Source organism: Halichoerus grypus, chromosome 9 (assembly GCF_964656455.1).
Source record: "Halichoerus grypus chromosome 9, mHalGry1.hap1.1, whole genome shotgun sequence".
NCBI lineage: Eukaryota > Metazoa > Chordata > Mammalia > Carnivora > Phocidae > Halichoerus > Halichoerus grypus.
The window spans coordinates 81,875,028-81,902,130 of NC_135720.1; the positions used below are offsets into that span (position 1 = coordinate 81,875,028).

The following is a 27,103-nucleotide window of genomic DNA, read 5'->3' on the forward strand; positions in this document are numbered from 1 at the left end:
ACTATCCAACAGTGATTGTTTTCTTATCTCCTCAGTGTCTAGCTAAGTGCCTGGCACACAGTTCATGCTCCGTGAATGCGCGATGGATGGATGAATAAAAACTGACCTCCGAAGTCCTCTACAATTACCAACATATAATGAATGCCATAATTCAAAAGTCCCTGCCACTTACAGAACACACACAGTGTGTGTCATATATATTGGTGAATCTATATAGTTCTTTTTTTTTTTTAAGATTTTATTTATTTATTTGACAGAGAGAGACATAGTGAGAAAGAGAGCACAAGCAGGGGGAGTGGGAGAGGGAGAAGCAGGCCTCCCCACGGAGCAGGGAGCCCGATGTGGGGCTCGATCCCAGGACTCTGGGATCATGACCTGAGCCGAAGGCAGATGCTTAATGACTGAGCCACCCAGGCGCCCCTATATAGTTCTAATATTTAAATGAAATGGACCAAATAGTACTCATTAGGATGAATAAAGACATGGGTAAATTTAAACAGATTTTTCTTGTTTTTTGAAAGAGTTAATGATTTTTTTTTTTTAAGATTTTATTTATTTATTTGACAAAGAGAGACACAGCGAGAGAGGGAACACAAGCAGAGGGAGTGGGAGAGGGAGAAGCAGGCACCCTGGGATCATGACCTGAGCCAAAGGCAGACGCTTAACGACTGAGCCACCCAGGCGCCCCAAGAGTTAATGATTATTTACTAATTATAATGAACATTTACATTTGTAAAAATAGTCTGCATCTTCAGATACATTATCTCATTTAATCCTTATGATCAGTTCTTTTTTTAAATATTTATTTGAGAGAGAGAGAGAGCACAAACAGGAGTGGGGGAGGGGCAGAGGGAGCAGGAGAAGCAGACTCCCCGCTGAGCAGGAAGCCCAGGACCCTGGGATCATGACCTGAGCCAAAGGTAACTGCTTAACCGCTGAGCCATCCAGGTGCCCCTCTTATGAACAGTTCTGTGAAATAGGTATTAGATATTGTATGATAGCATAATGAGCTCGAAGGTGATATATTCAAGATCATACAACTAATAAATAAAATTGCTAGGAATAGACTCCAGTTCTTTAGTCCAGTGTTCTTTTCACTATGTTACCTATGAAGACATAGACATACTGAAAGTGAATATTGCCTATAAAATGCAGATTCACAAAAAATAGTGAGTGAGGGAAGATTATCCTTTCTTTCATACTGAGAGAGCATTTATTCTGGTGGGCACTGGTCTTAGAATCATGAGAGCAGTCGTATAAATATCTTTAGTTAATTTTCCTGGCATAGTCTTCAGACTTTCTTTAAACTGATTATAAAAGAAAAAAAGAGTAACATTTCACTGTATAACATCTGTACAATGTTTCACCATGTACATGTATCAGCTATTTCAAAATTTTAACAAATAAAAAGATTCTAGTAAGTTTATATTCTTTACTGAGTCAAGTGAGTGTCATAACGCATACCAACTGAGGGCAGGTGTTCTCCAAAAAGCTTTTAGAAACACCATCTTTACTAGATAATTGAATGCCCCCATATATTTTCATGTCTTTGCATATTAGAATTGTGAGGTGCATATTAAATATAAATAACGAACAGACTCATGTTACAAATGCACTGAGAAACCAAGAACTGCTGGCTACCACAAATCTGTAAGCAGCAGATCAAGGACTGAATCCCTGATTTTCTGACTCCAAAGCCACTATTTTCCTTTTCTAGGCTGCCTAGACCTGCTCGTGAAAGTTACAACTAGCCCTCTGGTCAGATTACTGGGTTTCCAAGGTTGCTTTGCTGGGCCCTAAAGTACTCATAAGATCTGCAAGATGTATTAAGTGAAAGAAGCAATGTGATATATTTTATTTTATCACTTTGTACCAAAAAGTGAAACTTTTTTTCAAGATTTTTAAAATTTTGTTTTAATTCCAGTGTAGTTTACATAGTACAATATAGTGATCTAACAGTTCCATACATCACCTGGTGCTCATCAAGATAAGTATACTCTTAATCCCCTTTCCGTATTTCTCCCACCCCCCCACCCACCTCGCCTCTGGTGACCATCTGTTCTCTATAGTTAAGAGTCTGCTTTTGGGTTTGTCTCTTTTTCTTCCTTTGTTCCCTTGTTTTGTTTTAGTTTAATATTTTTTTATTATGTTATGTTAATCACCATACATTACATCATTAGTTTTTGATGTAGTGTTTAAAAAGAATATATGTTTGCATTTGCTTATTATGCATACACTATCAGTTGCCTACAGGTTCCCCATCTGTAAAATGTTGGTGATGGGATTTCATTAAATATTGCAAATATTAGAACAGTGCCTGGCACATGGAAATACCATTTTACTTGGATTCTCAATCCAAATAATTTCTTGGCTTAATCATATTCTAAAATACCCCTTTAAAGATCATTTTTTACTGGCACTGGCAAGATGAAAACGCGGCAAGCCACAGCAAAATGTAATTACTTAAAGCTGCTTTAAATTAGGCCCAATAGCAGAGTGATTAGCCAATACTGAAAGATGTTTGGTGAACCACAATTATAGATATCAAAGAACGATTGCAGTTCACCCTTTTACTAAGTTAATAACTAAAATCCTTTTTTTTCCCCCTTAAAAGGGGTCATGCAGATGTTTACTACAATGTATTTTAACAGTTTGCTACTCTAAATGGTATGAACAACTTTAAGGAAAATCTTAAACAAAATATGACCTTAGATTACAACCCCAAAATACATTTACAAGTCTCAACGTTACTGTTACCATTTTAAGTTAGTAAAAGGCACACCGTATCTGCTGTAAAGTCGTGGGGAGACAAACTGCATTAGGATTATGTTCAAAACACAGGGGCTAGGGAACAGGGCTTTTTAAAAACAGAATATTTGCCTCAGTGGCCTCTAAAAAGAGGCCATGCCAAGGTGACGAAAACCGACCCCCACCCTGAGCCACGTGGGGTTTTCTGTCTCCTCCTGCGCGCTTTCTTCCGCAGTCAGAGGACCCAAGAAAGTGACCTCAAGGTGGGGGCGTGCCCGGGGGCGGGCCGGGGTGGCCTCGGTGCTGCGGAGACCCGAACCCGGGGGTCCCGGCCTGCCTATAGGTGTCCCAGCGCACCACTAGCGCGGGTCGCTCGGACCCAGGAGTGGGCGCCGGGGAGAGGCGGCCGAGTGTCCTCCTCGCCGCCTGGGACCGCGGCATACTGCCGGCGCCGCCCCAGTCCCCCTTCCTCTGAATCTGGGTGCGCCCGGAGCCGCGCGCGACTTCCCCGGGACTCGCGGTCTCGTTGCGCTCTGACCCCGACCAAGACCAGAGGGGGACCTCTGCCCTCTGAGAAAAGGCATGTGGCTAGTATCTAAATCAAATTCACAATATGGCTCGAGATACCCCCACCCCTCAAAAGTCTGGACCATTATCGAAACATGAATAAGAGCAACTAGTCAGTGGTGCCCAGTAGGTTACTTAGATATAAATCAGGGATATGTATAGTTTTGCTTTTCCTTAGGTTCTATTTTTAAAAAGGATTCTCTATAAGGTATTATATTTTATATGCTCATCTGCAATCACAGGACCTTGGAGAAAACTTGCTTACAATCTGGGATGGCTTTGGAGTCCTACTTTAATTTTCCTTTCTCTTCTGGGCATAATAATGCAAGTCCGGCTGTCTTTATTTGCTCCTGGAACATTCTTGGACCATTTTGTTACTTTATTTGGAATACTGGATTATTTTTTTTCACCATCCAAAAGAGCTGTAAGGAGGAAGTACTAGAAAAATTAAGAGGTGAGATTTGAATCAGAAGTTGTAGTTTTTATAAGCTCCTGCGGAAGTGTTTGTGCGCATCTATTAAAGAATTCCAGTGTCCAGCATAGTGCTGAATATACACACATATCTATAAAAATTACTGTTAGGGGCGCATTCGGCTCAGGTCGTGATCCCAGAGTCCTGGGATCCAGTCCCACATCAGGCTCCCAGCTCAGGGGCGAGTGTGCTTCTCCTTCCTTCTCCCTCTGCCCCTCTACCTGCTCCTTCTCTCTTTCTCTTGCTCACTCTCTCTCAAATAAATAAATAAAATCTTTAAAAAAAATTACTGTTAGAATATAGTAGGCCCCTATTTTCAAACAATAATTCAACTGAAAGTACACATATCTCCAATTATTACAATTTTAGGATTGTATAAAAGTACTTAAGTTTGCAACGTCACATTTTAATGAATTGTGCAGATTTCACAGAGGTCACTTTTCTCACTTTTATTAAATGGAAATCATCTTTGATACTTTTCCCTCTTACCAACATCCACTTTCATTTTGACTTTTCTTTCTTAGATTAGATGTTAACTACAATTCTGGATTCCATGTAAAGCTTTCAAGTACTCAACTTTTAGTCTTCTTCAGTCTTTGCTTCCTTCCCTCATGTCACTTAACCATTTCTTTACGTTTTCAAAAATTTGCTATTCCTGTTAAAATATTTATATGACCTAGTATTATCTCCAATAATGTTCAAACCTAAACCATTTGAGGCTTGCTCAAGAAGGCCTGGGAAATAATAAATCTAGTGTGGCATCCTAATCTTAATCTGACATAATACAGTGTGCAGTTCATATTACTATGATGTACAAATATGACTGATTGTGGGAATCTAGTTTCAAAGAGAATAGTCATTAATGTTTCCAAGGAAGTAAATAAGAGCAGAGGTATTTGCATTGTTCTATTGGTAGTGACTGATTTTAATTGGTATCTTACATTTTTATTATATTACAAACATTGACTAGCATATCAAGATGATTTTATTCCATATGTATATGACTGGGTAAGGGCACCAGGACAATGCAATGTGAAAAAAGAATTTATGAAAGGAAAGAAGCTAGAAATATAGACATAGAAAAGGCTTTTTTGCTGGAAAAAGATTAGTTATATGAATTTCTAAGGAAACTTAAATATGGCCTAGTTTCTTTCATGAAAACTCAAAGTTAAAAAGAGAAGGCTAGAAACCTGCTAATGACGAAATTAAAAAAAAAAAACTTAATTTTAGATGTTTATATCTACAAAGAGTGGTAAAACAAAAAGATATAGAAAGGTTATTCTGAAAGACTTATTTCATTTACAAAGAAAAAAAAGGATTTGGGTTGTGAGAAGTAACTGAAAGCTAGGACTAGAACTGTATTCCACAATGAAACAGAAAGTAAGTAAGCACCATACAAGTTTGCCTTTAACTGCTTCCCAGTTGTTTTATATATTAGTTTTCCTCTTCCAATTTGATTGTGGGTTCCTCTCCAAAAGGGAGTATTTCTTTTGTACATGCCACAGAACTTCACTTAGCCCTGGACACATAGTAGGTTTCAAGTATTTGTTAATAGATTGGCTGGAGGAGTTGCAGTGATGTTCCACACATGGAAGAGACATACTGACAGAGTAACTAGCTCATTAAAAATAAAAGTTCTTTCTTGAAAGGAGTATTTTTCAGTCTGCCCTGATTGTCAACCAAAAAGGCCTTATCTGGTTTCACCCCTGATTTATGCTAAAATTTAGTTAAAATCAATGGGACGACAGAAAATGGGCCACTTTTTGGAAGCAGTGATTTCACAGCAAGTGTTGAGGATAGGAAATTGGGTGGATAAGCTTGCTGATGCTCTAGATCTTAGTTTCTGCATGAGATCATGTGGAAAGACTGAATTTGAAAAATTCTTTTTAGGTTTCTCATCCTAGCAATCAAATGAGTGTACACTGGAAAGAAAATGTACCACGAGAGTAGACACACACAGGGTCTTTTTATAGCGTAATAAAACTAGAGTTAAAAGGCAAACTGTGGGATTGAAATCTATTCTAAACTGAAAAACCAGACGTCTGGAGTACCATATGGGGTGAACGTGTGATACGGGCTTCGATAAAAGCAGCGGGCTTTGAATGGAACAAACCAAGAGGCCAGCCCAAGAGCATATTCGTCCTGGCCACGGCCACCAAGTTGAAACCATTACGGATTGTCGGGCCGTGAAGGCCGGCCTTTGCGTCCTCCGACCCCCCTCTGCCCTGAGTGCCGGGGCCTTGTACGCCTCTCCAGCCCGGAGGGGATCTGAAGGCAGAGACCGGGGAGGAGCCAGCCCGGGGCGGACCTGCGACGAGCGAAGGAAGCGGCTCAAAGGGGCTGTCCCAGACCTTCGGGAGGACTAGGCTAAGAACTGGAGGTATATGGCCGAGGGAAAGCATACTCCAACCTCCACACCACCTTTGCAGTTAAACCAGGAATCGTACAGGGAAGATTCTGTACTTCCCCGCCGGGCCGCCTCCTCGCCGCCCGCCCCCCGCCCCTTCCAGCTGGAGCTGAGAGTAATTCATACAAAGGAGGACTCGCCTCTGCCTTGGGGAATCCCAGGGACCGTCGTTAAACTCTCGCTAACCTAGAACCGAGGGATCGCTGGTCCCCGCCTCCTCACTCCCTCTCTCTCGTCGTCATCGGGGTCGAGAGGAGCATGCGCGAGGCGATGTGTGCTCTTCAGTGGGCTGAGCGTACATCGCCCACGGTCCCCGAGAAGTAGGGGGAGGGGACGGCAATTGAACGGGTGCCTGATGGAGTTGGCGCGGGGTAAACTGGGAAAGTGGTGTCGTGTGCTGGCTCCGCCCTCTTCCCCGAGGGTGGGGGAGGACCGTATATAAGTGCCGCAGCCGCCCTGAACGTTCTTTTTCGCAACGGGTTTGCCGCCAGAACACAGGTGAGTGCCGGGTGTGGCTTCCGCGGGCCTGGCCTCTTTGAGCCGGCTGCGGCCCTCGCGTGCCTTTTACAACTGCCGCGCCACCGAGCCACTTTACGATGTTCTTGACCCCGAATTTCGGGTTGTGAGTAGGTGGGAAGGTTCGAGGCCTTTCGCTTTTTTTAGGATCCCCTTCGCCTCGTGGTTGGTTTGAGGCCTGGCTTGGGTGCTGTGGCGGCCGCGTGCGAATTCCGCCGCACCTTATTGCCTGCCCTGATAACAGTCGTTTAAGTCTCCAAACAACGGAACTAAAAAAAAAAAAGCCGCTATGGTTTCCTCCGTCGACGTAGTTTAGCGAAGGTTGTTCAGGATTTCCACAGGGTGGGCTCTTTTGCGGTCGTCGGGTTCTTGGGGTTGTGGGGCCGCTGCGAGGCGCGGAGGGCGGCGGCGAGGCCCACTCGTCCCGGCGCACATGTCCGACGAGCCGAGGGGGGCCCACGAGCCGGACGCGGGAGAGTCCCGTGGAGTGGGCCGGGCGGCTTTGGTGGCCAGCCTCGCGCCGCGATATGCCATCCCATCCCGGGCGGCGAGGCCGGCCCCGCTCGGCACCAGTTGCGTGCGCGGAAAGATGGCCGCTCTCCGGCCCTGCTGCAGGGAGCTCAAAATGGAGGACGCGGCGGCCCGGGAGAGCGGGGCGGGTGAGTCACCCACACAAAGGAAAAGGGCCTTTCCCTCTTAGGCCGCTGCTTCCTGTGACCCCACGGTGTACCGGGCGCCGTCTTGGCACCTTCGTTTCTTCTCAACGCCTTGGAAGCAGGCCTTCCTCGGGGGAGGGGATTTTATGCGGTGGAGTTAACCCCATGCTTAGTGGGTGGAGACGAGAGTTGGGCCAGTTTGGCACTGGTTGTAATTCTCCTTGGAATTTGCCCTTTGCGAGTGCGGGTCGTGGCTTATTCTCAAGCCACTGGGACAGTAGTTTAAAGGATTTTTTTTTTTCCTTCAATTTAGGTGTCGTGAAAACCACCGCTCAACCTAAACCAAAATGGGAAAGGAAAAGACTCACATCAACATCGTCGTCATTGGACACGTAGATTCGGGCAAGTCTACCACTACTGGTCATCTGATCTACAAATGTGGTGGGATCGACAAAAGAACTATCGAAAAATTTGAGAAGGAGGCTGCTGAGGTAGGTCCAATAAAATAATGAGAAAGGTAGTTCAGATAAGTCAGCAAGTGTTAACACCCGCAAAACTAGTCACTAGTTTGTATCTGAATGTCCTACATAAGGCGGAATAAACTAGTGCATGCTGTTATCTATGTAACTTTGGGAACTAAGTTAAAGCCACCTAACAGGTGTAAAGTGGAATTCAGCGTTTCTGCTTAAGTGGGAGTAAGGGATTTCAAGTTGAAGTTTGATCATGTTTCAGTTACCAAGTAACCATTTTTAATCCTTACAGATGGGAAAGGGCTCCTTCAAGTATGCCTGGGTCTTGGATAAACTGAAAGCTGAACGTGAACGTGGTATCACCATTGATATCTCCCTGTGGAAATTCGAGACCAGCAAGTATTATGTGACCATCATTGATGCCCCAGGACACAGAGACTTTATCAAAAACATGATTACAGGCACATCTCAGGTTTGTAGGATTAATAACTTGAAAATAACTGTAGGCTTGCATTCTGCATCAGAAAAGGGGTGAGTTCATTCTTTTGAAGAACATTTAACAGGATAGGTCTTGTTGTGTTTTAAAGGCTGACTGTGCTGTCCTGATTGTTGCTGCTGGTGTCGGTGAATTTGAAGCCGGTATCTCCAAGAATGGGCAGACCCGTGAGCATGCCCTTCTGGCTTACACCCTGGGTGTAAAACAACTAATTGTTGGTGTTAACAAGATGGATTCCACTGAGCCACCCTACAGCCAGAAGAGATACGAGGAAATCGTTAAGGAAGTCAGCACCTACATTAAGAAAATTGGCTACAACCCCGACACAGTAGCATTTGTGCCAATTTCTGGTTGGAACGGTGACAACATGCTGGAGCCAAGTGCTAACGTAAGTGACTTCAAGACTTACAGAGAAAGCGATGGAAGGGGCAGATTTTGACACTAAATGACAACCGTTTGAGGAATGCTAATGGACAATCTTGTTTTAGATGCCTTGGTTCAAGGGATGGAAAGTCACCCGTAAAGATGGGAATGCCAGTGGAACCACACTGCTTGAAGCTCTGGATTGCATTCTGCCACCAACTCGTCCAACTGACAAGCCCTTGCGTCTGCCTCTCCAGGACGTCTACAAAATTGGTGGTAAGTTGAACATTACTATCAGAATGTAATTTGTATGGGTTGCAGTACTTTTTTCACATGAGGTATTTGACACCACACTTGTAAATATTTTAGGTATTGGTACTGTCCCTGTGGGCCGAGTCGAGACTGGTGTTCTTAAACCTGGCATGGTGGTCACCTTTGCTCCAGTCAATGTTACAACTGAAGTAAAGTCTGTTGAAATGCACCATGAAGCTTTGAGTGAGGCTCTTCCTGGGGACAATGTGGGCTTCAATGTGAAGAACGTATCTGTCAAAGATGTTCGTCGTGGCAATGTGGCTGGTGACAGCAAAAATGACCCACCAATGGAAGCAGCTGGCTTCACAGCTCAGGTAACACTTTAAAGTGGCAGTGTTCTCAACTCAACTGCCAGAATCTTGCCTTTAGAGATTTATTAAATGCAAATCTTTCCTCCAAGGTGATTATCCTGAACCATCCAGGCCAAATCAGTGCTGGATATGCACCTGTGCTGGATTGTCACACAGCTCACATTGCTTGCAAGTTTGCTGAGCTGAAGGAGAAGATAGATCGTCGTTCTGGAAAAAAGCTGGAAGATGGTCCCAAGTTCTTGAAATCTGGTGATGCTGCCATTGTTGATATGGTTCCTGGCAAGCCTATGTGTGTTGAGAGCTTCTCTGACTATCCTCCTCTGGGTAAGGATGACTTTGAGTGTATTAGGAAATTACAAGCTGGAAAATACTGCTTGTGTGGAGAGTTTCTGATGGTCTAAAATTTGTTTTAATAGGCCGTTTTGCTGTTCGTGACATGAGACAGACGGTTGCTGTGGGTGTCATCAAAGCAGTGGACAAGAAAGCAGCTGGAGCTGGCAAGGTCACCAAGTCTGCCCAGAAAGCTCAGAAGGCTAAATGAATATTATCCCCAATACCTGCCACCCCAGTCTTAATCAGTGGTGGAAGAACGGTCTCAGAACTGTTTGTGTCAATTGGCCATTTAAGTTTAATAGTAAAAGACTGGTTAATGATAACAATGCATCGTAAAACCTTCAGAAGGAAAGGAGAATGTTTTGTGGACCATTTGTTTTTTTTGTGTGTGTGTGGCAGTTTTAAGTTATTAGTTTTTAAAATCAGTACTTTTTAATGGAAACAACTTGACCAAAAATCTGTCACAGAATTTTGAGACCCATTAAAACAAAAGTTTAATGAGAAACCTGTGTCTTCTTTTGGTCAACACTGTAACCTTGTATAGTACTATTAAGGTAAAAGTGTTGTGCAGACCCTGTTTCTAATGTTAAAATAACACTGAAACTTAAATTTGGGTTAACGTTTTTTTCATGGGTGGGAACTTGAACATTTTTACCTTGTCTAAGGGAAAGAAACTCTTTAAGTAATAGTAAAAAGCTATGGGGAAAAGGGGTCTGTTGGTGCAACACAGAACAGATAAGCAAAGAGTAACACCACAAGATAGTTACAAAACAGGTTAAATTCTGTAATACCAAAGTCTGTTGCATATAAGACTTGTATTATATCCCATGGAGTAAACTTGATATATTGTCACACTTAGTTTCCCAGTTACTGGAATGCTTTGTCGCATAAATACATAGTTTAAAGTACCCTGAAACAGGCATTCAGTAATGTTTTACTTAATGGTAGAGTTAATTGTATCTAGGTTGTAGGAGAAGAAAGTCTACTGGAAGTTTACTGTCCCTTAAGAACTAGAAACCCACTTCCCAATAGGAATTTTCATCTTTAAAGAGCAAGGTTGGGTGAAGAGTCATCATTATGCACTGGAGATTATTAACCAAGGTTTGAAGAGGTGCAATGGGAAATAATGCGAGGACCCATTTTGGAGTGGAGTGTAGAGTAAGCTTTACTAGTTTGGAAATGTTTTGGAGGTCTTGGCTAAGTGTCACTCCAAAAACTAACAATAGGGAATATTGAAAGATCACAGTTGAACAGGATGAAAAGCAAAGAGCTCTTTAAAAATTAATTTTAGAACTTAAAGAATTCAGTGTTTGGTAAATCAACAGTATTTGGGCGTCAACCATCTAATTCTTGGCTTTGGATAGCTGGCAAATATCTCAAAACACTGGTGCATTTGATAATCTTGACCATTTGAACATTAATTCCCTGAATAGGCTTTTGCTTACGAAAGAAGTTTATCAGGCAAAAAGTAACAGGATGTGTCCTATTTTATAAGGTGAACAGTGCTAAGGGAAATAATCCATAGGTGAGAAAGGACTGCAGTTGAAAAAATTTTCTCATTTAGTTCTAAGTTAGGTAAAATGGTCATAACGGTACTACCAGGGGCACTGATGAGGTCTGTAAAACTAATAAAAGATTTTGTCCACAACTTCCAAGATTTTTCACTTCTTTGAACAAACGTGCTTACTGTTTATAGAGAAGATGATCTAGGTAAGGTTCTTAAAAATAGATCAATAAATGGTAGCTGGTATAAAAAGTTTTGAACTGTAATGTTAACTGTAAGGGATTTGTTCCACCTCCTAGAACTCAAAACTGCAGAAAATTGCTCCCACTAAGGGGAAGGGTAGGCAGGAGAGTGGGATAGTGTCCAGAAAAGCTTCAGTTTGGCTAGTTGGGATGCTTAACTCCATAGAATCCAATACGGATGTGCCATTGTCTGGTTTGAGCACCACCTACTGGTGTTCACTACAAATTAGTTTGAAACCTGAACTTAAGAATAATAGCATTTGTACTTCAACACTGAGTTCTTTTTTTTTTTTTTACTTATTTGAGAGACTGCATGAGGGGGTAGAGGGAGAAACAGACTCTACTGGGCAGGGAGCCTGATGTGGGACTCGATCCTGGGACTCCAGGGTGACGACCTGAGCCAAAGGCAGTTGCTTGACTGACCCACCCAGGGGCCCCTCTGCTGAGTTTTATATACTAACTGCATTTTGTGTTTGAATTGAGTAAAATTAGTGTTTTTATAAGACCAGAATGCTTCAAACTAGTGTTTGACCTTCATGTTTTAAATTGGCAAGCTGTTAAATTATCCATGTTTGTAAGGAATCTCAGATGGGAGCTTGTTGAAATTTGTCCCAGGAATTCTGGTGTGATTACAGAATATGAAACAGGAAAGGCTTTCTGGTTCAGGAGCTAAAACAGATTGTCAGTAGGGCATATCTGATTTTTTTTTATGATTATTCTGGTTATTCATCCAATGTCCAGAATAGGCAGTCAAAAATAAGTTTTCAGCCAGATCAGAACTCAATTGTATACCTCTAACACTTGGTCATTTTACTTCCCAGGAGCATTCTGCCCAGTAATGGTTATTGGCTGTACAAATGGTGCAGAGTCCTTGATTTTAAGTAGAGTTTAGTTACATGGGGTGTAAAAACTCTGATGAATATTACAAAAACTGTTTTATGTGTATTTAAATTGATTTACCTTGTTAACCTTTTCTGCTGAGTTGAGCATGGAGCTCAACCCAAAACAAACTTTTTGTGGCCATAGTAGTCGCAATACCTGAAATGGGCAACTCTAGAAAAAGGGTGACAACTAATTTCTTGTGTGTTAATGTGGCTTTACATATGCTTTAGATTGGTACTCAAATGTTTAGTTCATTTGTTACCACAAAATGCTGCAGAAATAGATTCAGTCAATTGAAAGTTAAGATACCATTCTGGAGTTAACAACCTGCAGCCTCCAGGGAGTGAACAGTGAGATCTAGGTCCTGCAAGGGAGCAGTGCATGATGTTTTGGATGAGAGGAGTAAGACCTGTTTCCCCCTTTCTTTGTTTACCTTCCTGAAGCTTTCCTGATCTGTTTTATCATAATGTCTTTTTTCACTACCAACCCATAGGTTCTTTTTCATCTAGGTGGTATCAAAGTCGCCTCCATTATTTGCAAGTCTCTAGGAATTTTCTTGATTTCTTGAAACTGCTACATGTTTCCTGAAAGGTAGTTGACCCCTGATCCAGTGGAAATCTTTGGGAGGGACCATATGATTTTTGTCCTTTTGTTTTCTAAACAGATAGGACCTAAATGTGATGTCCATCAGTCACTAGCAAAAAGTGAAATAAGGAAAATGGTATTGACTTTGGACTGCCCTTAAAGGGGCCCATGGGTATCTTAAGAGTTTAGAGCTCTGGTTTCTGTGGGAGAGACCTCATGATAACAAAGATAATGCTAAGTTAATGTTACAGTTACTTCCCAAGTAAGCAAAAAATATTAGGAAGCTTTTACTAAGCAATTTAAAGGTTTTTCCTTACTTTCTTAATTAAGGTATTTACATACAGTTAAAATTCACCCATTTACACAATTTTGTAATTTTTTTTTAAGATTTTATTTGAGGGGCGCCTGGGTGGCTCAGATCAGATGGTTAAGTGTCTGCCTTCAGCTCAGGTCATGATCCCAGGGTCCTGGGATGGAGCCCCACATCGGTTTCCCTACTCAGTGCGGAGTCTGCTTCTCCCAATAATGTTCCCCCTGCTTGTGCTCTCTCGCTCTCTGTCAAATAAATAAAAAGAAAATTTTTATTTGAGAGAGCAGGGGGAGGGGCAAAGGGACAAGCAGACTCCCCACTGAGCCCTGACCCAACCTGGAGCTTGATCCCAGGACCCTGAGATCATGATCTGAGCCAAAGGCAGATGGTTTAACCAACTGAGCCACCCAAGCACCCTTAAAAGTTTTGACAGATGTATAGTTTACCACAATCAAGGTATAGAATAGTTCCACCATCTCCCTCCCCACCCTCCCCCACCGAAATTACCCCGTGCCTCTTTGTAGTAAACCCACTCCTCTATCTGTAAGTCTTGGTAACCACTGATCTATTTTCTGTCCCTATAATTTTGTTTTGGCAGCAATGTCATACATGAGTCATACAGTATATAGGCCTTTTTTCTTTTTTTTTTCACTCAGCATGATGAATTTGATTAATCTCTTTCACATATATCTGTAATCTCTTCTTCTGGAAGATTCATTTGAGAGTGTGTGGGCACGAGCTGGGGGAGGGGGCAGAGAGAGGGAGAGAGAATCTCAAGCAGACTCTGCCGAGCACCAAGCCTCGTGACCCGAGCTGAAGTCAAGAGTTGGGCACTTAACTGAGTCACCCAGGCGCCCCTGTAATCTGTTGCTTTTTAATGGGACAGTTTATCCATTCCCAGCTGGGGGACATTTAGTTTCCAGTTTTGGAAGATTATGAATTGAGCCACTTTAAACATTCACATGTAGGTTTTGTATGACTATAGGTTTTCATCTTGTGTAAATACCTACCAATGAGATCACTGGATTGTATGGCAAATGTATGCCTCTTATAGGAAACTGCTAAACTTTTCCAAAGTGACTAAACCATTAGTAATCAATTTCTTAAGTGAAGTTTTTAGTTTTATTTTGCTGTGGTTAATTTTTTTAAGGAAGAAAAGTGTTAGATTCTATAGATCAGTGAAGGATTTTTTTTGTGTGTGCCTACAAAAGTCATATTATTCTAGGCACTGGGGATAGAGTTGTGAACAAAATGGACAGGTCTTCCCCTTTGAGTTTATAATCCAGTGGGGGAGGTAGAGATTAGCATAAAGTAATTCTGAGTTGTGATGATGTTATGAAGAAAAGGATACTATGAGGGGTGTCTGGGTGGCTCAGTGGGTTAAACATCTGCCTTCACCTCAGGTCATGATCCCAGGGTCCTGGGATCGAGCCCCGCATTGGGCTCCCTGCTCAGGGAAGCCTGCTTCTCCCTCTCCCACTCTCCCTGCTTGTGTTCTCTCTCTGTCAAATAAAATCTTAAAAAAAAAAAAAAAAAAGATACTATGAGGGAGAAGAGTAAAAGGGACACAATTTGGATTGGCTAGAGAAGCTACTTGTCAGGAATAATGGAGATCTGAAGGACAAGTAGGAGTTATTGGAGCATATGAAAACATTACTTTTTTTTTTTTTAAGATTTTACTTATTCATTTGACAGAGGCACAGCGAGAGAGGGAACACAAGCAGGGGGAGTGGGAGAGGGAGAAGCTGGCTTCCCGCGGAGCAGGGAGCCCGATGCGGGGCTCTATCCCAGGACCCTGGGATCATGACCTGAGCCGAAGGCAGGCGCCCCTGAAAACATTACTTCTTAGACATTTTTTTTTTTTTTTTTAAGATTTTATTTACTTGACAGAGTGCAAGCCCAAGCAGGGGGAGCTGCGGGCAGAGGGAGAGGGAGAAGCAGGCTCCCTGATGCAGGGCTCAATCCCAGGACCCCGGGATCATGACCTGAGCCGAAGGCAGACACTTAACTGACTGAGCCACCCAGGCGCCCCTATTTCTTAGACATTTAAATGTCTATATTTTAGCCTCATAACCGTTAAATAGACATAGAATCAGAAAACTTCTAAAGAATCTAAAAGGCTTTTTAAATCTCAAATCAACTTTGAAGTATATTCATTGAAATCTTCACTTGATTATGTCATCGCTGTGTATATCATATATTGGAGGGCAGAGACCTCATAACAGCTTTCTTAGGAGGGCAAGTACACCCTCATTAGGGATGGCAGACAGGTATAGAGGGTGGCTCCTAAATCATCCTATTGCTGAGGATTTTTTTTTTCTTAATTCATTATATTTCCTTGATGGTAACTTTTAATATAGTTAGGCTCTTATCTAGGATAATTGAACTATTTCATTCTATTTACAGGAACCACTAATTTAAGATGCCCTTTTTTAAAAAAAATTTTAAGTAATCTCTACACCCAACGTGGGGCTCGAACATGACCCTGAGATCAAAAGTCACATGCGCCTCCAACTGAGCCAACCAGGTGTCCCCAATTAATACCCTTTAGTCACTCTGAGCTAAACACTTAACAGCTGTTTCTTAACCTTAGGTCACATGGTTTCTAGATTCTTTCCATACCATTCTCCTTTCTAGTTTATAGCTTTTTTTTTTTTCCCCCAGTTTATGGCTTTTATTTTTTTATTTTTTATTTTTTTAAAGATTTTATTTATTTATTTGAGAGAGAGCATGAGAAGGGGGAGGGTCAGAGGGAGAAGCAGACTCCCCGCCGAGCAGGGAGTCCGATGCGGGACTCGATCCCGGGACTCCAGGATCATGACCTGAGCCGAAGGCAGTGGCTTAACCATCTGAGCCACCCAGGCGTCCCTCATCAATTTTTTTTAATGGCCTTTTTCTGTTTCAGGATCCAATCCAAGGCACCACTGTTTTGGTTACTTTTTTTTTTTTTTTTTTTTTAAAGATTTTATTTATTTATTTGACAGAGAGAGACAGCGAGAGAGGGAACACAAGCAGGGGGAGTGGGAAAGGGAGAAGCAGGCTTCCTGCCGAGCCGGGAGCCCGATGTGGGACTCGATCCCGGGACTCCAGGATCATGACCTGAGCCGAAGGCAGTCGCTTAACCAACTGAGCCACCCAGGCGCCCTGTTTTGGTTACTTTTAAAAACTCAAATGTTGGGAGTTTATATTTATCTCCGCTGTATCTCATCTTGAGGTAATTTTGAATCTGGAACCTGCTATCTAGCATGTTAAATAAAAATATGGACTTTGTTATTTATACATCTGATATTTATAATGTATTTCTGTAAGTTTTACGTAAATTATTGATAAATACTAAACAAACTAGCTCCAGAAACAGACCTGAGGTATTGCACTATAGAACTGTTCTTTGATTATGATGGTCCAGCCAATTGCAAATTCACCTAATATTTAATAATCCAGGTCATATTTCACCATTTTGATCACAAGATAATCATGATGAAAAATTTGGCAAATGCTTGGTAAAAGCAAGGTGAAATAGGTAATAGCTTTAAATTTCCTTTCCCTTTTTCAGCAGACAAAAATAATTGCTGTGCCACTTAAGGTCAGTCAAGGTGGGAGTAAAATCTGTACTAGGAATTTAAATTTCTTTTTTTTTTTTTTTTTTTTTTTTTTGTTGTTTTTTTTAATATTTTATTTATTTATTTGACAGAGAGAGACACAGCGAGAGAGGGAACACAGCAGGGGGAGTGGGAGAGGGAGAAGCAGGCTTCCTGCTGAGCAGGGAGCCCGATGTGGGGCACGAACCCAGGACCCTGGGATCACGACCTGAGCCGAAGGCAGATGCTTAACGACTGAGCCACCCAGGCGCCCCTAGGAATTTAAATTTCTTAACTAATCATGATTTACCTGAAAGAGTTCGAGTTGTTCTAGCTTTTGTCAAAATTTACATCCAGAAGTGATCAAAATAGCAACATATGCAGTCTGGATATTCCCTGTAACACAATCTCTTTTGAGACGTTGTCTAGTAGGTTATTGTTTGCATAAAGCAGATTAGATTTGAAAATAGACGTAAGGGGCGCCTGGGTGGCTCAGTTGTTAAGTGTCTGCCTTCAGCCCAGGTCATGATCCCAGGGTCCTGGGATCAAGGCCCACATCTGGCTCCCTGCTCAGCGGGAAGCCTGCTTCTCCCTCTCCCACTCCCCCTGCTTGTGTTCCCTTTCTTGCTGTGTCTCTCTCTGTCAAATAAATAAATAAATAATCTTTTAAAAAAAGAAAGAAAATAGACGTAAGTCAAAAGTAGGTAGTTTCATTTTTAGAATATTCTAAAGAGGATAATTGGCAGCTAAGACGAGAAGATTTTATGGTATGATCCTGCAAATGTGGTTTCTAGACGTTGAATGACTTGGTTAAATTTTTAGTAAAATCATGTGATTAGGGGAATATTCTAAGTTGGTGGTGTGATAAACTGTAGGGTTGCCACATAAGCAATTTGAGTTTTGAGTTCCTGGGTTGTCTGGAGCCACCCAAACTGAGGAAGTGGTTCTCTCAAACTTTTTTTTTTTTTAATTTTTTTTTTTTAGAGATTTTATTTATTTGTCAGAGAGAGAGTGAGAGAGCAGCAGGCAGAGGGAGAAGCAGGCTCCCCGCTGAGCAAGGAGCCCAGTGCAGGACTCAATCCCAGGACCCTGGGATCATGACCTGAGCCAAAGGCAGATGCTTAACCAACTGAGGCACCCAGGCCTCCCTCTCTCAGCTTTCTGATGAGAGCATCTGCAACATTTTCTGAGGCTTGGGCTGTAACCATTTTAGTATAAGGGGTGCAACTGGATCATTGCAACAAAGGAAGGGCGTGACCGAGACTTGACCTGCAGCCCTTCTCTTTAGCTATTGTCAAGACTTGATTGACCCTTTGGACATCTCTCTTGAGCCTCCTCAAGATCTGTGTAGAGCTGGCAACTCAGTAAATGTCTAACAAGAAATGAGGTGATTTTTATTCAGTTGGGTAGAGGGAACATTTTCTTATAGCTAAATCTTTTTTTTTTTTTTCTTTAAGATTTTATTTGAGGGAGAGAGACTGCGTGAGCCAGGGGAGGAGCAAAGGGAGAGGGAGATCATCTCCAGCAGACTCCCCACTTAGCCTGGAGGGCACGACCCAGAGAGATCACGACCTCAGCCAAAACCAAGAGTCGGACTCTTTTCTTTTTTTAAAGATTTTGTTTATTCATGAGAGACAGAGAGAGAGAGGCAGAGGCAGAGGAGAAGCAGGTTCCCCGCTGAGCAGGGAGCCCAATGCGGAACTCATCCCAGGAGCCTGGGATCATGACCTGAGCTGAAAGCAGACGCTTAACCAACTGAGCCACCCAGGCGCCCCAAGAGTCGGACTCTTAACTGATTGAGCCACACAGGCACCCCTGTAGCTAAATCTTTATATTGAGGTTAGAGAATGCATCTCTTGGAACTCAGTTTCTCATATTTTATGTAACTGTTGGTGAATGTTTTTCTTCAAAGCTCTGATATCTGTCTCTGAAATTTGTTAAACTGCCCTCCCTCCCACCTTTAGGTTCTGTGTGAAGTTGGAAATACAGAAAATTCAGTAAGTTTCCTTTTCGTTGCTTGAAACATGGCCTGTGTGCTGGTGTTGTCTTACATACAGTCTAGAACGTTTCCTTTTAAGTTTAGATGGTCCTTTTTTTTTTTTAAGATTTTATTTGTTTATTTGACAGACAGAGGCACAGCGAGAGAGGGAACACAAGCAGGGGGAGTGGGAGAGGGAGAAGCAGACTTCCCGCCGAGCAGGGAGCCCGATGCGGGGCTCGATCCCGAAGGCAGACACCCAGTGACTGAGCCACCCAGGCGCCCCTACACAGTCCATTTTTTATGTTTCTTAACATGTTTTAAATTTTGATTGTTGTGTTTTAAATAGTGTAGACCAACTCTGAAAGAGAATTCAAAGAGCAACCAACATAAAGACTAAATTTGAATTATGAGGCACTGGATTTGAAAAGTAGTTGTTTAGCCTAGCAAACACTAGAAAAGTATTATTGTCTTCAAGTACATGAAGAGTATTGTAAATCTGCAGAGAATGCTGTTCAGAGTGAAAATCACATTCTAAATTCCCCTATAGCCTCTAAACTCTGAGGTAACACTTAGATTGAGTGCTGTAATGGTTCATTAAGCATGGCAACTCCATAAATGCTTAGCATGAGATAGGCTACAAAGTGTGGGAGTGGGAGGGAATTGAAGGTTAAGCCCAGAGAAGGAGATTGTTTAGGAGGAGAGCTGGAGAAACATCATCTAGTGGAGGACTTCTGGTCCTTAGGAGGAAAAAAAGTCACTGAAAGTGGCAGAAAGGTATTGTGAAGTCGGAATAGCTGAGGTCCATGCCCAACAGCAACTTGCAATTATACTTTAATCATATCACCTAGCCATGCTATAGCATAGGGAGAGATCGATAAGTTTTTCCTACTTTGAGAAATACACACGTTAAAGAATCCTAATATAGGGGTGCCTGGGTGGCTCAGATGGTTGAACATCTGCCTTTCTCTCAGGTCATACTCTCCAGATCCTGGGAATGAGCCCCATGTTGGGCTCCCAGTTCAGCAGGGAGTCTGCTTCTCCCTCTCTACCTCTCCCCCTGCTTGTGCACACACGCTGTCTCTCTCTTTCTCCCTCCCTCCCTCAAATGAATAAATAAAATCTTAAAAAAAAATCCTAATATATTGGGGCTTTCCCAGTAGGGAGTAGTGCTGTTATTCAAACAGATTGGTCTTTTTCAAACCTTTTTGACTAGGATCCATAGTAAGAAATATATTTTCTATTGCAACACAGTATAACACAGTATTTCATTGCATCTAAGATGTTTTCAGTTGGAAGTCACAAATGCTGCCAATTTTTTTTTTAAAGATTTTATTTATTAAAAAAAAGATTTTATTTATTTATTTGACAGAGAGAGACACAGTGAGAGAGGGAACACAAGCAGGGGGAGTGGGAGAGGGAGAAGCAGGCTTCCCGCCGAGCAGGGAGCCCGATGCGGGGCTCAATACCAGGACCCTGGGATCGTGACCTGAGCCGAAGGCAGACGCTTAACCACTGAGCCACCCAGGCGCCCCAAATGCTGCCAATTTTTAAGATTCTATTGACTATAGAACATACAACAATTTAGAGATGATAAAAGGAAAAAAATAAGTCCTAAAATTGGTGAAATATAATTTGTATGTGAAGTACTGAAACAAAAGTGTCAGAGAATAGTATTTTTATTACCTATGACAAAAATTTTCATAGCTTGCTAATGAATTGCAGCTAGCAGTTTGAGAACGTTGATTTAGAAGTCAGTGACTGTCAAAATGAGGTTCTAGATCAAAATAAATGCATCCTTTCCCTAGGGCATAAGAGCATAGGGTGTCAACCTATACTTGTCTAGAGAGGCATTCAAGCGTGCCCAAAGCTTACTTTTTTTTTTTTTAAGATTTAATTTATTTATTTGAGAGAGAGAGAGAGCATGAGCCGGTGTGTGGGGGGGGAGCTCAGAGAGAGAGAGAAGCAGACTCCCCACTGAGTAGGGAGACCGATGCAGGGCTCGATTTTGGGACCTCAAGATCATGACCTGAACTAAAGGCAGACGCCTAACTGACTGAGCCACCCAGGCGCCCATCTCTTAGATTTTAGTAATAGGAAAACATTTTTTCTTGGTCTTTTTTTTTTTTTAAGATTTTTTTATTTTATTTATTTGACAGAGAGATAGAACAAGTAGGCAGAGAGGCAGGCAGAAGGAGAGGGAGAAGCAGGCTCCCCGCTGAGCAGGGAGCCCGATGCGGGGCTCGATCCCGGGGACCCTGGGATCATGACCTGAGCCGAAGGCAGCTGCTTAACCAACTGAGCCACCCAGGTGCCCCTTTTCTTGGTCTCCTTGATGAGACAGAACTATACCATTGACAGGAGGCTCAGAGCTGGAATTTAATATTTAAGTGTGATCTGCCTTTTCCTCAGCTGATCCTTAATTTTCTTCGCTTTAAAATGTCTCAAGTATATTTTCAGAAATAAGTAGGGGGTAAATGATCAGTAAATAGGTTTTAGAGCTGAGATACATACACAAATCCATTTAGCTTTTAAAAAAATTGTAAAATATACACAACAAAAATTCACCATCTTAATCATTTTTAAGTGTATAGTGGCATTAAGTACATTCACAGTTGTGCAACCATTACCATCCTTCTTCAGAAACTCCCATCTTGCAAAAACTGAAACTCTGTACCCATTAAACAATAACTCCATATTCCTCCCTCTCCCCCCACCCCACCCCACCAATCACCACTCTCCTTTGTCTTTAGGAGAATCTGACTACTCTAGGTACCACATATAAGTGGAATCCTAGGGGTGTCTGGGTGGCTTAGTTGGTTAAGTGTCTGCCTTCGGCTCAGGTCATGATCCCAGGGTCCTGGGATTGAGTCCTGTGTCAGACTCCCTGCTGAGCAGGGAGTCTGTTTCTTCCTCTGCTGCTCCCCCTGCTTGTGCTTTCTCTGGTCCAATCTCTCTCAAATAAATAAATAAAATCTTTAAAAAAAAAAAAGTGGAATCCTAGAATATTGTGCTTTTTTGACTGGGTTATTTCACTTAGCATAATGTCCTCTAGGTTCATCCATGTTGTAACATGTGTCAGAATTTCCTTTCTTTTTAAGGCTGAAAAGTATTTCACTGTATTTATATACATTTTACTTATCCCATGCATCTGTTGATGGACACTTAGGTTGCTTCCACCTTTTAACTATTGTGAATAATGCTACTATGAACATGACCCTTGAACAGGGTCTTTATGACCCTGCTTTCAATTCTTCTGGGTATATACCTAGGTGTGGAATTGATGGATCATACAGTAGTTTTTTTTAATTTTGGTGGAGGTAGCTGTCATACTGTTTTCCATAGCAGCTGTACCAATTTACTTTTCTACCAACAGTGCATAAGGGTTCCAATTTCTCCACAGTCTTGCCAACATTTGTTTTCTGTTTATCTAATAATAGCCATCCTAATAGGTGTGAGATGGCATCTCATTGTGGTCTTGATTTGCATTTTTTTGAGGACTAGTGATGCTGAGCATCTTTTCATGTGGTTATTGGTCATTTGTATATCTTACGCGAGAAATATCTAGTCAAGCTCTTTGCCCATTTTTTAATTGGGTTGTTTGGGGTTTTTTGTTGTTGCTGTTGAGTTGTAGGAGTCTTTTATATATTCTGGATATTAACCTGTTATTAGATACATGGTTTTTTCTTCCATTATGTGAATTGCCTTTTCATTCTCTTGATTGTTTCTTTCACCTGGTTCTTACCTTAGGAAATACTAAAAATCTATTTCATAAATAAAATGAGTGTCATAAAAATAAACTTCAATTTCATATTAGGAGCAGAAAAACAGAGATAGTACAGGAAGATAGGGAGGAAATGAAGCCGAAGACAATATGAAGATATAAGAGTTATGGAGACAAAGGCAATCAGAAAAGTATATAGTTCTAAATATTTGTGTCAAATATTTTTATCCCATTTAATTATTCACTTAAGTTTTAGTTTTGTCATCTATTGCCTTTAGTAATACTCATTCATTCAGAAAGCACGCCCTGAGTCCCTACAACTATGGCATTGCAAGCATTCAAGAGGTTTATATTTTGTTAAGAGATTAAGGTAAGACAGATATTAAAAATTAAGGTAGAATGAAAGAAGTGCAATAATAAAAGTATTGTAAAGAGGGAGCCTAAGAGGAACAGGTTATTTTCACTGTGCGCCCTCCAGGATAAGCAGCTCTGCCAGCTCAGAATGATCTAGTCTCTGTTGGTGACTTCCTATTATTTCACACCACTTCTGGACAGGGTATTCTTCTAGGAGTTGAAATTTCTGAAGTGAAAAAGCCATGGCTATTCTAATCTAGGTTGAAACTAAAAAATGACCAAATATTTTTAAAAATAATAAAATCCAAACTCTGGCTACAGGAGGTAACTTCACAGTTCAAGGTTATAACAGCTTAATTTAGCGGAAGTTCCAATCTTCAATCCTCCCTTCTCTCTCCCTGAACCGATGATTTTACAAATGCTTTGTGCTCCTTAGCTCTTTCCTCTTTTTTATTTTGGTGTTCCTGTTGAAATGAACTTTAGTACCTAGTTTTTCTAACTACCAGGCAGTGTGGTCTGTGGTGGGTAGAGGAAATCACAAGTGTGGCCAACTTCTGTTGGAGGCTGACTATTGTCATTGTTGGGGGAGATTTTTTTTTTAAGATTTTATTTCTTTGAGAGAGAGCACAAGCAGGGTTGGGGGGGGGGAGGGACAGAGCGTGAGAGAGAAGCAGACTCCCTATTCAGCAGGGAGCCTGATGCAGGGCTCGATCCCAGAACCCTGAGATCATGACCTGAGCTGAAGACAGACACTTAACCGACTGAGCCACCCAGGCACCCCATTGGGGGAGATTTCTATGAAGTACATTTTTAACTGATTTTTTCCTAGAGCATGATGGTCTATAGCATTCTGGCCAGCAGAACGAGAAGGTAAGTAAGCTGTTTTGGAACACTCTTTTTAAGCAAGGTAATTTTGTAAAAGTTAACACATTTTAAATTATAGATTTAAAGATCCTAAACCAAAAGGCAGAACCTAAAACAAATGTTTTCCATCATTTTTCAGTGAGTCAGTTACTATTATACTGGAATCACATTATAAAACTTAAATTTCTTAATATGTGTACTGTCAACTAGGCCCAAATTACAGCCATCAAGAACCTTCCAAAGCATTTAAGAACTTTATATTTCCTCAAGATAAATTTCAATCATTAAGCACCCCAAAAGCACCACTGCTTTTACTCTTGTATTTAACCAGAAAAAGTTTTTTTTTTGTTTTTTTTTAAAGATTTTATTTATTTGTCAGAGAGAGAGAGCACAAGCAGGGGGAGTGGCAGGCAGAGGAGAAGCAGGCTCCCTGCTGAGCAAGAAGCCTGATGTGGGACTCGATCCCAGGATGCTGGGCAGGCACTTAACCGACTGAGCCACCCAGGTGTCCCCTAACCAGAAAAAAGTTTTAAAACAGTGATTTCCCTTCCGGTGCTAAACAGGTAGTGCAAAATGGCCTTTTTAAAATGTAATATAGTATTGTAATCAATATTGCCTCTGTAGTAAGAATTCTGTCTAGGAATAGCCATAACTAAAGTAAAAGTTACCACTTTTTGAAATTACTAAATCAAGTATCAAAAAGAATTCAACATTGCTAAATGATCCAGCATTACAAATACTTTTTACTTGCTACTGATACTGACTACTTTAATGGAAAGACTAAAATTAGATGAAACAAATCCATGAAAACTGAGCTACATCCAAGTAGCCATATCTGATTATAGCAACGAGCTTTTTGGCTGCCTCTGACCCATAATCAGGCTTAACACATAGATCTGTTTCCAGAGTGACTTCAGGGCCCCTGGTATGGTCTTAAGTATCTGCTTTGGCCTGAAGCTGACATGGGAACTTCTCCTTAATGACCAACCAGAGATCCGAGTTGGCATTTCCAGGAACAAGGAAGGCTCTCTGACCCACTTGTCTGTATTCATCCTCTAGTCTATACAGAAAGGTTAAGGTGAACCAGCCAGCCAAAGGACCCAGGTGGTCATCCCACCCTAAACTTTGTGACAACATAGAATCGAAGTACTGAAGAGGAAGAGGAGAGCCAGCATCATTTCAATTTTTCTGTCACTTCTGACTTAAAACAGGGAAACACTAGTCACCAGTTACTATGGATTTGTCTTTATTGTTTAGAAATCATGGCCATAACAGTTTCGTAAGAAAATATTGTATGATATAAAATTTACCTTTATTCTCCCTTAACCAGGTTGCCAAAAAATTTTCTGTATTGTGGATCATAGGAAAGTATGATCATTTCCAACCTTTCTATTTTACAGGGTTTTCATTAATGTTCAAAGATAATTACTGGTGAGAAAAAAAAGATAATTACTGGTGAGGATTTCCTGCAGAAGTATAGGAATCTCAAAAGTCAACTTTCACCCTACATACTATATTCCAATGCTAGAAATCAGCTGAATGATTCTAGGTGATTTTGTATAGTTTAAAATTTGTAGCCCTAAGAATTTGAGGGCTTTGAAATTGCCTCATTAACCAAGCAAAAGACTACTAACTTTCAAAACAGTTTTGAACATAAGACTTTCACTTTGGGGGCGCCTGGGTGGCTCAGTTGTTAAGCGTCTGCCTTCGACTCGGGTCATGATCCTGGGGTCCTGGAATCAAGCCCCACATCGGGCTCCCTGCTCGACGGGAAGCCTGCTTCTCCCTCTCCCACACCCCCTGCTTGTGTTCCCTCTCTCGCTGTGTCTCTGTCAAATAAATCAAATCTTAAAAAAAAAAAAAACTTTCACTTTGGTAACATTTAATGGACAAGGTCCTTATGAGTAGGTAAATCTGCAAGCTGAGATTTTTCTTCAGGTTTAGTTGTGGGTCCACTATTATCTCCCTGATGAACACTGCAGTTATATTAATAGGCTCACTGTATTAGAGCACCTAAGAGAAAGAATATAAATCAAGACTTTATAACTTTTTTCAGCTACATAAAAAAGCACAGTTATGGTACGCCTGGGTGGCTCAGTCATTAAGCGTCTGCCTTCGGCTCAGGTCACGATCCCAGGGTCCTGGGATCGAGCCCCACATTGGGCTCCCTGCTCAGCGGGAAGCCTGCTTCTCCCTCTGCCACTCCCCGTGCTTGTGTTCTCTCTCGCTATGTCTCTATCAAATAAATAAAATCTTAAAAAAAAAAAAAGCACAGTTATAATCTCTGCCCTCTTCATAAATTAGTGACAAATCCATAATAACCTAGTAAGTTTATTTTATTATTTTAATAGGTGCTAAATATAAATACTTCTTATATCCTATCTATACTCTTGTACTACTTAAAAGTCTTCTATGAATATAAAGCTATAACTGGCTCTCTTCAAGGCTTTCTGTATCACATAAGGACTGATCAGCTTTGGGCAATTCATTCATAGCCATCTGTCTTTGCTGAGTGGTCTTCACAAATCGAAGCAGATTGATGATGGCAGCAGGTGTCACTCCAGGTATACGACTAGCAGCCCCAATCTAAGAATTAAAACCATAAAACATAAGTGAGCTATATCAAATCAAATCAAATCTATTTTGCTCCTAATAATCTGTATATTATAGTTTATAAAATATTTTCAGAACTTATCTTAATGTATCTTCAAAATAACTATAAAGTAGATAAAGGGAATGTGATTATTATTAATACCTTCATTTTACAAATTAGGGAAAATGAGGCTCAAAGAAGTTAAAGCGACTTGTCAAAGGTCATGTTATATTGATGGAATCACTCTTCCCTTTAAAAATAATTTTTTTCAAAAAATTTTACAGGTTATATTTTTGTTAAATGCCTTTTATTATATGAATCACCACTAAAAAAAGCCACTGTCCATTACTATGATACACCATCCATTTTTAAGATACAACTCAGTTGCAGAAATGTTAAATGGGCATCTCAGAAGGGATAAATATAGCCTATTAGTCTTTAAATATTTGTTATTAGAAGTCCAATACTATATGCCATATAATAAAATTTTTAATTTGTTTACAGACATTTACAGACACACATACACACACACTTAGACAGAAGCATGGGGTGAGGGACCTTTTTTTTTTTGCTCCCTTCTTCCTCCTAGTAGCTTCTAAGCCAACACTATGGAACTCCTAGGGAGGGAACCAAGTGGTGATTTGAAAACCACTCACATGTATTAACCTAATGTGCTTTCTTTTATGTCATGCATTATACTAGTTTGCACTGTGGTTTAGCACATAGTTGGGACTAGAGAATAATTTTAATCAACTCAATTCTTCTAGTTATTTATTTAGACTAAGTTTTTTTGTCTCTGAAAAACAAACCAACATCTGTCATACAAAGAGATATAATT

The 27,103-nt window shown here is 41.2% G+C and overlaps 2 protein-coding genes across 4 annotated transcripts in view; one reads left to right on the forward strand and one right to left on the reverse strand.

Annotated features, from left to right (window-relative positions):
- Positions 1 to 6,668: 6,668 nt before the first annotated feature.
- EEF1A1 (eukaryotic translation elongation factor 1 alpha 1) lies at positions 6,669 to 11,299 on the forward strand. Its single transcript, XM_036067704.2, has 8 exons — positions 6,669 to 6,692; positions 7,680 to 7,857; positions 8,129 to 8,308; positions 8,424 to 8,720; positions 8,821 to 8,971; positions 9,065 to 9,321; positions 9,408 to 9,642; positions 9,735 to 11,299. The coding sequence occupies exons 2-8, from the start codon at positions 7,714 to 7,716 to the stop codon at positions 9,857 to 9,859; spliced, it is 1,389 nt and encodes a 462-aa protein (XP_035923597.1). The 5' UTR covers positions 6,669 to 6,692; positions 7,680 to 7,713; the 3' UTR covers positions 9,860 to 11,299.
- An 11,212-nt stretch (positions 11,300 to 22,511) lies between these two features.
- The window catches only part of MTO1 (mitochondrial tRNA translation optimization 1), a 31,331-nt gene continuing 26,739 nt past the window's right edge, over positions 22,512 to 27,103 (reverse strand). For all 3 annotated transcript variants that reach the window (XM_078055091.1, XM_078055089.1, XM_078055090.1), the window contains one exon: positions 22,512 to 26,258. In XM_078055091.1, the coding sequence (XP_077911217.1) occupies positions 26,097 to 26,258 (162 nt within the window). In that variant the 3' untranslated portion in view covers positions 22,512 to 26,096. The remainder of the gene's footprint in view (positions 26,259 to 27,103) is intronic.

Bases quoted from the DNA above. Each gene is read 5' to 3' on its own strand.
- EEF1A1 (XM_036067704.2), top strand. From the start codon at position 7,714: ATGGGAAAGGAAAAGACTCACATCAACATCGTCGTCATTGGACACGTA. The intron at 8,309-8,423 runs GTTTGTAGGATT...TGTGTTTTAAAG, and splicing joins TGATTACAGGCACATCTCAG to GCTGACTGTGCTGTCCTGAT. The intron at 9,322-9,407 runs GTAACACTTTAA...CTTTCCTCCAAG, and splicing joins CAGCTGGCTTCACAGCTCAG to GTGATTATCCTGAACCATCC.